Below are 10,676 nucleotides of genomic sequence, written 5' to 3'. Positions count from 1 at the left end.
CCTAGTCTCAACCCCTATGTAGCACCCCTTGTCACTCATCCCAACACCCATCGTCCTCCGCTCATGCAGCTACATCGGCAGTTGGTCGTCTCCCCTCACGACACCCAACGGCAACGGTTTGCAGCACCTTGGTGTTGCCTGTGTATTGCCGCCCTCGCAGCAATGATGCTGACAACGCCGTCTTGCAACTCCGGCTGCTGCTGCAAGGTGATGGCGGTGTCTGTTGCGTGTCGTCTGTCGCAGCGGCTATCTTTGTTTTTCTATTTCTTCTTCGTTTTATCTTTTTGGTTGTGTGCATTCTCATATTGTGTCATTGTAGACAGTAGATGTAATTGCTAGCATCTTAATATTAATACGTTGTTCTGTCTTTATTGAAAAATGTACGCGAGATACAATACACTACACTTGAATGTATATGGCTCGGTTCTTTTGACCGATTTTCCCGGAATCTTGAAAATCCAACCCCTCCACAGAAATGTTTGAGGCGTTGGATTCTCAAGGCTCTGGCGGCACGGAGAGTGGACGATCTACTTGAGGCTGAGATGTTTTGCCCCAGGACACAACTGCCGGCGGACGGTTTTCTCATGGTCGTGGTCAGCAGGCGCGTTGTGCGCCGATGACGATGCCGAGCCGTACGTAAGGGCATGTACAATGGTTATATCTTAGCCTTATCATTGTTGAGGTGGAGGAGAGAAAAATGAAAAAAGAGTTTTGTCTTATCTTAGTTAAGAGATGATCTCTTAACATAGTTTGTCTCACCACAAATTTAGAAATAGAGATAAGACTAAGATATAACCCATTGTACGTCATGTTTTATTGTCATATCTTAGTTGCATGGTGGGTGTAAGATAAGGCTGTCTTATCAACCATTGTACATGCTCTAAATCAAGCATGCCCGATCCCATCGTTCCGAAGGGCTGACGGCACCGGTCTGTTCACACTCCCGACTCCTACGTCGTCCATCCATACGCTACGATGCGTGCACCTGTCCTGTCCCATTTATATAAGCCCAAAAGAAGTCAACCATGTTCCGATCCTCCTCCGTCCATTTTTTGTTGTTGAAATGATCTTTCCCCGTCGTAGAAAGAAAGAACCCGTCCAAGACAAGACACGCACAAGCACAACACGCAGAGGTAAACTCAATCAAACAAGGATAATAAGTCCAAAGGAAAAGTAAACAAAAGAGACGACCATTTCCCGTTCTGCGGCGCGCGGCAGAGTGTCAAAAGCTGCCGGTCTCCGTCCAGCTTGGCCTGCGCGCGTCGCAGCCAACCAACCAACCGCGGATGGGCACCATCGCGCCGCACGCCGCGTGTGGGGGTGGCGGCTGCAGCCTCCGCACGCCGCAGCCATCCAATTCCAATCCCACATCTGAGATTATGCTCGTTGTATAACCCACATGTGATCGAGGTATTCTAATCTAATTGGTCAAATCAAAAAAAAAAATAGTCGTCTGTACTGTACTGTTTTGCTGTACGGGGCAAGCAGGCTACATGTACCCGTCCACGCCGCGTGTGGGGGTGGCGGCTGCAGCCTCCGCACGCCGCAGCCATCCAATTCCAATCCCACATCTGAGATTATGCTCGTTGTATAACCCACATGTGATCGAGGTATTCTAATCTAATTGGTCAAATCAAAAAAAAAAATAGTCGTCTGTACTGTACTGTTTTGCTGTACGGGGCAAGCAGGCTACATGTACCCGTCGCCGTCGCGTACATGCCCGCCTCCGGGTCCAGGAGCAGCAGCACAACACACACATGTCCCTCTCCGGGGCCAGGCTTTATCTACTATCTTCTTCCTTGATTGTCCCTGCCCTCGACGCTCACCAGCTCTCTTATTGCGAGTCAGAGGCGGCCGAGCAAGGCCAAGCCAGAGCACCAGGCAGACAGACAGGCAGAGAGCCAGGGAGGAGCAATGGGGCGGAGGAGGCAGGCCCTCCATGGCGCCGCGCTCTCGCTGCTGCTGCTCGCGGCGGCCGCCCATGCTCAGCAGACCGATCCAGGCGACGGTAAGCAAGCTTGATCCCCTCTTTCTCCTGAACCCCAAAGCTCACGCGCGCTCGTTCCTCAACCCCGAACCATCTTGCTCGAATAGACCAGACCATCCACTTCTCTTGGCCTTGGCTCCTCTCTTCCATGAGAAATCCTTCCTGGGAGACCCCATTGCTTTTGTGTTTGCTGCCCGATTGATCAAAAACACCATGATTCGTCTCTGCCTCTGTGTTGGACAACCGCTGCTGAAGAAAGCAAAGCATGGGGGACGCTTCTTCTCCTGGTTAATTTCCCCTGGGGTATCACTTACATCATCTGCATGCTAGTAGACGATCTCTTCTGTCCCTGGACTCATCCATGAAACCAGCTCCCGCATGGCTCCGAAGAAACCAGCTCTCCTCCGTTCGACGGGGAAGTCAATGGAGGCACGTCGACGACTCTGTCTGATATTTCGGCGTTTGACTTTTCCCGCGTCGGCACGGAAAAGTCAAAAACCACGTCCAGTTTCATCTCGCCTCTCGACCGTCGGATGCGCGTGAGCCTGGCCCATCGGACGGCCGAGCAGCGGTTACCGACTGACTGGTGGGGTTACTCACCTACTTCTGCCTCGCAGCGGCGGCGCTGAACGCGGTGTTCGCCAAGCTCGGCCAGAAGGCGCTGTCGTCATGGAACATCAGCGGCGACCCCTGCACCGGCGCCGCCACGGACAACACCAACATCGACAACAACCCGCCCTTCAACCCGGCCATCAAGTGCGAGTGCTCCGGCGGCAACGCCTCCGTCTGCCGCGTCACCAGGCTGTAAGTGCCCTGGCGCTCCCTCTCCTGTGCCCCCGCGCACACAGGGTGTTCGACGAAACGCCACGGCTGACCGGACGCCTGTGAATGTGATGCAGGAAAATATACGCGCTGGATGCAGTCGGCCCCATACCCGAGGAGCTGCGGAACCTCACGGCCCTGACCAATTTGTATGGACTCTCAACTTTCATCACACGTCAAATGGTTTCATGGGCATAGGCATATTAGCAGCTTATTTGAAGCATGGAATGGCTCGCTTTGGTTTTTCTGTATAATATATTCCAGTCTCACACCAAATTCAATTGTTTCTGTATCTGCTCCAATGTTGTTTCAGGGATCTATCGCAAAACTACTTAACAGGGCCTTTACCATCGTTCATCGGGGAGCTGACTCGTATGCAGTACATGTGAGATTTTCAGAACGTTAATCCTGATTTAATGAGATCAATAAAGGTAGTATTACTTTGCAATGTTTTCATTTGATCTCACATTTTCTCCTTTGAACATATAAGGTCTTTTGGCATCAATGCGTTATCTGGACCTTTGCCAAAAGAGCTCGGGAACCTTACGGATCTTGTCTCACTGTAAGAAATACTTTTTTTTCATTATTTTTATGACTGTGTTTATCATGCAACTTTATTGTGTTTTAGTTATAAAACTATAAATACAAGTTGTTTGTGCAAAAAAAAAATCGTGAGATGAAGAGCCATTAAATTGAGAATATATGCCAACAACTCAAGTTTCCGAGATTCAATAAAGAACTCCAAAATTGTTAGTGAAAGTACATATCACATCTTAATTTGTTCTAGTATTCTTGTATTAAGGACTTGAGGAAATCACACAAAAAAAATTGGACTCTTTTTCATCTTAGATCAATCAAATAACTACCTGTACTGAACTAATCTAGAATCCCTTTTATTTTAGTAATCCATGGAGTTAAACTCGGTTTGAAGGGGGCTATGCTGATAGCATTCGTGCCTCCTAGAATATAAATTGCAAGTTGTCAATTTTGCATGTCTAACTTGTAATTTTTTATGTATTTGCAGGAGCGTTAGCTCAAACAATTTCAGTGGCTCGCTTCCTTCGGAATTGGGGAACCTGGCCAAACTTGAGCAATTGTATGTACTCCTTCCGTCCGCGAATAAGTGTACATCTAGCTTTTGTTCTAAGTCAAAGTTTTAAAATTTTGACCAATTTTCTAAAAAATAGTATTAACATATATGACATCAAATTGATATATTATCAGAGTACATTTCATGATGAATCTAGTGATACTAATTTGAAGTCATCAATGCTTTTACTTTTTCCTAGAAAGGTGGTCAAAGTTTTAAATCTTTGACTTAAAACAAAAGCTAGAAGTACACTTATTCGCGGACGGAGGGAGTATTTAATACCGAAGACCCCATTTTCCTTCAAGCGTTTTTTCGCTTGGACTAGTTAGCTCCATGTCTAACGTGTATTGTTTTTGTATCTCTCAATTACAGGTACATAGACAGTGCTGGCTTTAGTGGTCCACTACCATCATCACTTTCCAAGCTTACAAAAATGAAAACATTGTATGGCTATAATTGACGGATTGTCGCTATTAATGCTTTACATGATTCAGCCTCATGAAAATATTGTTTTCTCTTTGCTTAGGTGGGCATCAGATAATGATTTTACTGGGCAAATACCAGATTATATTGGGAGCTGGAATCTAACAGATTTGTAAGATCGCCATTGATCTCCGTCATAGTAATTCTTTGTTTAGACTAAGTATTAAAAGCCATCCAAATATTTTGCTTACATGGTTTCAAGAACATTTTTATCTGGGAAGTTTAAAGGGATATTTGTACAATTTTCTGTAGTTATCTACAAGTCAAGTGTTAGTTTGTTCAAAACATAAATATGTGATGGTACACTATGATCTGTGCCAGGGATAGCATTTTTTTCTAGAGTGTTTTTTTACCCTGCTGAATCTCCATCTGAGGCCTCTTAAGAAACAGCTCATTTAAAGTCAGATGTTAGATTAGTATGGATAAACATTACATATTCCTTCCCACTAAATGTTTAATTGTGATGGTTGTTAATTTCGGATCAGGTGATGGTATCAGTAAGCATTGATTCACTTTACAAGACCAGTCTTTTCTTCAGAAATCACCTGTACCTAAATAAATTTACTTTCTTTAGATTTACCATAGAATAGAGACCTCCCTTCTTTCACTACTAGGCTACTGCATCCATGAAGAAATGATGCTTTATATTTTATTTATTTATTTATCATTATGGGAAAGATAGCAATTTCATTTCAGAGTAACAATCAAGTCATTACAGTCCTGTTGCACCAACACAGCTAGATCAAGGGGAAGTTGATTTTTCCAAAGAACATCCCTTCCAACGATCCTAGAGAATTTTGCTATTACATGAACAACCTTATTGCTATCTCTGCCAATCTTGCACACCTGCATATGAAGAAACGATGCTTTATATGACTAACTGGAACTATGGAACTGTAGGAGGTTTCAGGGAAATTCGTTTCAAGGTCCGCTCCCAGCAACTCTGTCCAATCTTGTCCAACTGACAAACTTGTAAGTGCCTATTTCTGTGATAATAGCCAAGTATCATTCTTAAAAATATCAAAGTAGCGGCAGGACAAATAAAAATTCGATTTCTATGGTGCAGACGAATCGGTGATATACTAAACGGAAGTTCTTCTTCGCTGGCATTCATCAGTAACATGACATCTTTGAACTCCCTGTATGCTTAATTTGTGATGCACTAAATGCCTCAAACTACAGTCCGATTTTGATGTAATTCACCAAGTTGTTCTGTACTAAAACATGTAATATGTTTCGCTGCAGGGTTTTGAGGAACTGTAGGATATCTGATACACTTTTATCAGTAAACTTTTCGAAGTTCACGAGTTTAAACTTATTGTAAGCATTTTATTTGACTGAAAAATACAGCCAAGTGTCATTTGTGTGATACACTAATGCAGAGCTATAAATTATACATTTGTTATTGACATCCTCCCCTTATCCTTCTTTTTTGTTATAGGGATTTGAGTTTTAACAATATAACAGGCCAAGTACCACAAACCTTGTTGAATCTGAATTCACTCGGCTTCTTGTATGGACTATCTTAACTTGCAATGCATATTTCTTTGAAAGGAAAACTTTCATCATTCATCTTGCTAATGTTTGTAAATTCTTTTGTGACAGATTTCTTGGAAACAATAGCCTTTCGGGAAGCCTTCCAAGCTCAGTAGGACCTATGCTTAAAAATTTGTATGTCAATGTGGTTCAAGCATATATGCACAATAAAAGCAGGGAGGTGTTTATTTGATTTTTAATGCTGCTTTCACTTTTAATTTTCTGCAGAGATTTTTCTTACAACCAGCTCACAGGAAGTGTTCCTTCTTGGGCTAGAAATTCGCAACTGTAAGTTCTATGTTCTGAAACTTCTACTAACTTGCCGGACCAAATCCAGCCCAACAGGGCCTGTTTAGCTTAGCTTAGGCTCATGAGCTGACTTTTAGGCTTGTAGTGTACGGAAATAAGCTAGCATCATATATATTTGATGAATCTGAAAAAACGAGAGGATATTTTGGTACTTGAATCTTACAAGCATTATAATATTATTTGAAATGCCTATGTTCCTTCATTTGTGAAGTGAGACTTATTAACCTTATACAGCCTAGCATGCAATGAAGCCAAAAAAAAATTGAACATATTGTTTGTCCCTTATTATTTAAGCTATATCTAACAACCAAGCCAATTATTTATTCCTTATTATTTAATCTATATCTAACAATCAATAGGAATATGATATGAAGTATGAACAATCTTTTCTAATTTTTGCCTATTGTTCATTTTACTTAGGAATTTGGTGGCAAATAATTTCGGGGCCGATATATCAAGTAACAGGTTCGTTCATATTATGATACCCACCTCAAGTAAATTATTATGTTCTCTCAGCTTGAATTTTGGATTCAAAATGTTGATTTTTTGCATTTGCAGTGCCTTACCTACAGGGTTGGACTGCCTTCAGCGAAATACACCTTGCTTTTTTGGATCTCCTAAATGTGAGATTTCTGCCTTTTGCAATTTTAAGTCTATGCATACTTGAGGAACTATATACCTGCAACCGCAGTTTTACTAAATGCATACCAGTATTAAATAATTTAACCTGCTTGCAGCTTCTTCATTTGCTGTGGACTGTGGTAGTGATCGACCCATATCAGGCTCAGATAATTCTCTGTATCAACCTGATGCTGCCACTCTTGGAGCTGCATCATATTATGTTACAGGAGAACCCACGTGGGGTGCTAGCAACGTTGGAAGATTCATGGATGCGTCAAACGGAAGTTCTATAATCTACAGCTCACACCAGTTTCTGAATACACTTGATACAGAACTGTTCCGGAATGCAAGGATGTCGCCATCATCCTTGAGATACTATGGTATTGGCCTTGAAAATGGAAACTACACAGTTACGCTTCAATTTGCAGAGTTTGCCTTCCCAGATGCTCAGTCCTGGAAGAGCAGAGGTAGAAGGGTTTTTGATATATATGTCCAGGTAGGTTCTCGCTGATAAATGATAAACAATACTCTTTTTTTTCGAATGTTGAATGATAAACAATACTCTTAGCTTATAACCCAGTCATATTTTTCTTCTTGTTATTGGTATAGGGTGAGCGTAAGGAGCAGAACTTTGACATAAGAAAGGTGGCAGGCGGAAAATCTTATACTGCTGTTAGGAAGCAGTACACAGTTCCTGTCACCAAGAACTTTCTTGAGATTCATCTCTTCTGGGCCGGCAAGGGCACTTGCTGCATTCCTGATCAAGGCTACTACGGGCCTGCAATATCAGCTTTGAGTGCAACACCAAGTACTCCCCTTAACTTGAAATAATTGTTTTCATACCATGTACCATATATTCTCCAGGTTAATTTGGATAGATCGATTTTAAATTATGCTGAATGCAATCCTGTGCAGCTTGAAATAAAAGCAAACACAGATATACCAGAGCATCAATATGAAACTGAGGGTTGATCTGTATGTATTTCATTTAGCCCTTGTTGTACTCGTAGCTGTTATAGAAGTTCTCATCATTCTATTTTCAGTACCATGGAAAGTGAAAACACATCTAGTTAGGCTTTGTTCAAACTAAAGCATTTGGACAATGTTCTTCGAATTAAATGGGAAGTTGGATAGAAATATCAAATCTCTCTATTGTCTCTACTGTATTAATATTGCTTAAATATGCTAAACAAACTACTCAGGAATCAAATATTTACAAGAGAACTAGTAAATCAAATATGCTAAACAAACTACTCAGGAATACTAGGTATGGGGATAGATTTCTGTAAATAAAGTTTGAAATACCTAATACATGTATAACCTGACATTAAGAATATTCCAACCAGTTTACGCATAGCCCAACTTTCATTTAACCTCACTTGAAATATACTGATTCTGTAGACATTACGTTTTTCTAACAAGTGAACTTTCTGTCAGATTTCACCCCTACAGTGCGTAGTGCTGTAGCAAAGAAGAATGGTAGTAAAACAGGTGTGATTGCGGGAGTTGTAGTTGGTATAGCAGTTTTAGGATTGGTAGTGCTTGCCGGAATCTTTCTTTGGAGGCAGAGACAGAAAAGGAGAAAACTATCGTTGGAGCAAGAAGGTATGGGATACACTAGGACCAATTTGTATTCTAACTGAGCAAAGGATTAGTTTAAGTAAGTTTGTTATATCTTTCTGTGATGTCTTGCAGAGCTGTACAGTATTGTGGGAAGACCTAATGTCCTCAGTTATGGTGAACTGAGGTCAGCTACTGATAATTTCAGTCCTAATAACCTTCTTGGTCAAGGAGGATATGGGTCGGTCTATAAGGTTGGTTCATCCCGTACATACAGCCTTGAATTTTCTTGAAAGTTTTCTTTCTGAAAGTAACTAAAGCTAGTAGTACAAGTAAACATCAGAAGACAGACCTGTTTATCTGAGTTATTTTATGTATTTTTAGTATCTGCACATACATATTGATAATATTTCTAAAATGAAGGAGGAATTTATTTCAGTGTATCTGGAGAAAATGATGTTTGACAGTGCGGTACCTAAAACTTTCATTGTTGAAAACTGCCTCTTTTCGCAGGGAAAGTTAACTGATGGTAGGTTCGTGGCAGTGAAGCAGCTATCTGAAGCATCTCATCAGGGAAAAAAGGAGTTTGCAACGGAAATAGAAACTATATCTCGAGTGCAACACCGTAATCTGGTTAAGTTGTATGGTTGCTGCCTTGAGGGCAATAAGCCACTGCTGGTTTATGAGTACCTGGAGAATGGAAGCCTGGACCATGCTCTGTTTGGTAAAACTTCTGATTGATGGATCTAAATATATGCAGATTCAAGCTTAATTAGTATAAACAACTGAAAACTTAAACCTATATTTCCAGGCAAAGGGAAGTCAAGCCTAGACTGGCCAACACGTTTTGAGATATGCTTAGGCGTTGCAAGAGGTCTGTCCTATCTTCATGAAGAATCTAGCATCCGTGTTGTGCACAGGGACATAAAGGCCAGCAATATCTTACTTGATGCCAATCTCAATCCTAAGATCTCGGATTTCGGGCTCGCCAAACTTTATGATGACCAGAAGACACACGTCAGCACCAAAGTTGCTGGTACATTGTAAGTGCATTTCCACCTTGCCAACCTCTATGTCTACGAAGTGTTTTCGCATGTATGCTGATAGCGGTCGATATCGTCTCCTTGAAGTGGTTATCTCGCACCTGAGTATGCCATGAGAGGCCATATGACAGAGAAGATCGACGTGTTTGCATTCGGCGTCGTGGTATTGGAGACTTTAGCTGGGAGACCAAACTACAGCACGGAGGATGAGAACAAGGTCTATATTTTCGAATGGGTAAGCTCGCCGAGGAACTCTACGCGCTAGAGGTCTCCTGCAACAAGTAAAAAAAAGGGTAAACTGGTTTCCTGAATAAAACATCGCCTGAATGTTTTCAGGTGTGGGAACTGTACGAGAACAACCACCCGTTGGATATGGTGGACCAGAGGCTGGAAGAGTTCGACAGCGAAGAGGCGCTCCGGGCCATCAAGGTGGCGCTGCTCTGCACCCAGGGCTCGCCCCACCAGCGTCCCTCCATGTCGAGGGTGGTGGCGATGCTGACGGGCGACGTCGAGGCGCCCGACGTGGTGACCAAGCCGAGCTACATCACCGAGTGGCAGATCACGGGGGGCAACACCACCTACATGAGCACCGACGTCAGCGGGCAGCCGAGCTCAGCGCCGAGGCCCAACTCGCCGTCGTCCCGCACCTCGTCGCCGTTCCTGAGCTCCGTCATCGACGAAGGCCGTTGATACAGTTCAATTCGACTTCCTGTGGTACAGATTTGCTGAGAGTGGATGCATCTCACGGATGGTGTCAATACAGGCAGTTTTTTGGTATTGAACTGTACAGTGGTGGTATGTAGGGTGAGTAGCAGGTAAAGTTGTATGTGTAGTACGTGTGTAGGCGAAGCTCTGAATTCTTTGGTCTCATTGGACGCGCGTACGATTTGCAATAATTTTGGCTTGGACCTTGACGTGGAGCCATCTCCAGTTCATCGAGCTCATGGCGGCGGTTGGCACACGAGTTCTCGTTCGATGCGTGCTACTCACTTCGTTGGGTAAAGAGTGTATATCTAGAGATTTTAAGATAAATTATGGAGTGAAATAAAAAATACATTGAAAAGATGCAAGCCATCATCCCTCTCTTCTTTAATTACCCAACCCTCTTAATGAGCTAAGTGCGTGTAGAAATTAAGAAGATCATGTGTAGATTGTTATTGGTCTTAATTACCATGTGATGAGAGAGAAGTATTTTTTTTATTTTAAACTGTATTGGAAAGATAGA

At 42.6% G+C, this 10,676-nt stretch overlaps 1 protein-coding gene across 1 annotated transcript; it reads left to right on the top strand.

Moving 5' to 3' along the window:
* Window positions 1–1,748: 1,748 nt before the first annotated feature.
* Window positions 1,749–10,365, top strand: LOC125530146 (probable LRR receptor-like serine/threonine-protein kinase At1g56140). The gene is made up of 24 exons (XM_048694547.1): window positions 1,749–2,008; window positions 2,605–2,791; window positions 2,887–2,958; window positions 3,123–3,194; window positions 3,300–3,371; window positions 3,834–3,905; window positions 4,272–4,343; window positions 4,426–4,494; window positions 5,283–5,354; window positions 5,449–5,523; window positions 5,628–5,702; window positions 5,824–5,895; window positions 5,988–6,053; window positions 6,147–6,206; window positions 6,648–6,692; window positions 6,786–6,850; window positions 6,965–7,344; window positions 7,458–7,656; window positions 8,286–8,453; window positions 8,544–8,662; window positions 8,922–9,132; window positions 9,220–9,451; window positions 9,539–9,686; window positions 9,788–10,365. The coding sequence occupies exons 1-24, from the start codon at window positions 1,915–1,917 to the stop codon at window positions 10,139–10,141; spliced, it is 3,051 nt and encodes a 1,016-aa protein (XP_048550504.1). The 5' UTR covers window positions 1,749–1,914; the 3' UTR covers window positions 10,142–10,365.
* The last annotated feature ends 311 nt before the right edge of the window (window positions 10,366–10,676 follow it).

This window comes from Triticum urartu, unplaced genomic scaffold (assembly GCF_003073215.2).
Source record: "Triticum urartu cultivar G1812 unplaced genomic scaffold, Tu2.1 TuUngrouped_contig_6105, whole genome shotgun sequence".
Lineage (NCBI taxonomy): Eukaryota > Viridiplantae > Streptophyta > Magnoliopsida > Poales > Poaceae > Triticum > Triticum urartu.
This window is presented reverse-complemented; position numbering and strand designations above follow the sequence as displayed.

What these genes read in the sequence shown, in the direction of transcription:
- LOC125530146 (XM_048694547.1), top strand. Translation starts at nt 1,915, where the DNA reads ATGGGGCGGAGGAGGCAGGCCCTCCATGGCGCCGCGCTCTCGCTGCTG. An exon ending in GTCTGCCGCGTCACCAGGCT is followed by an intron (nt 2,792 to 2,886) that starts GTAAGTGCCCTG and finishes AATGTGATGCAG; the next exon opens with GAAAATATACGCGCTGGATG. An exon ending in AGGTCTATATTTTCGAATGG is followed by an intron (nt 9,687 to 9,787) that starts GTAAGCTCGCCG and finishes GAATGTTTTCAG; the next exon opens with GTGTGGGAACTGTACGAGAA.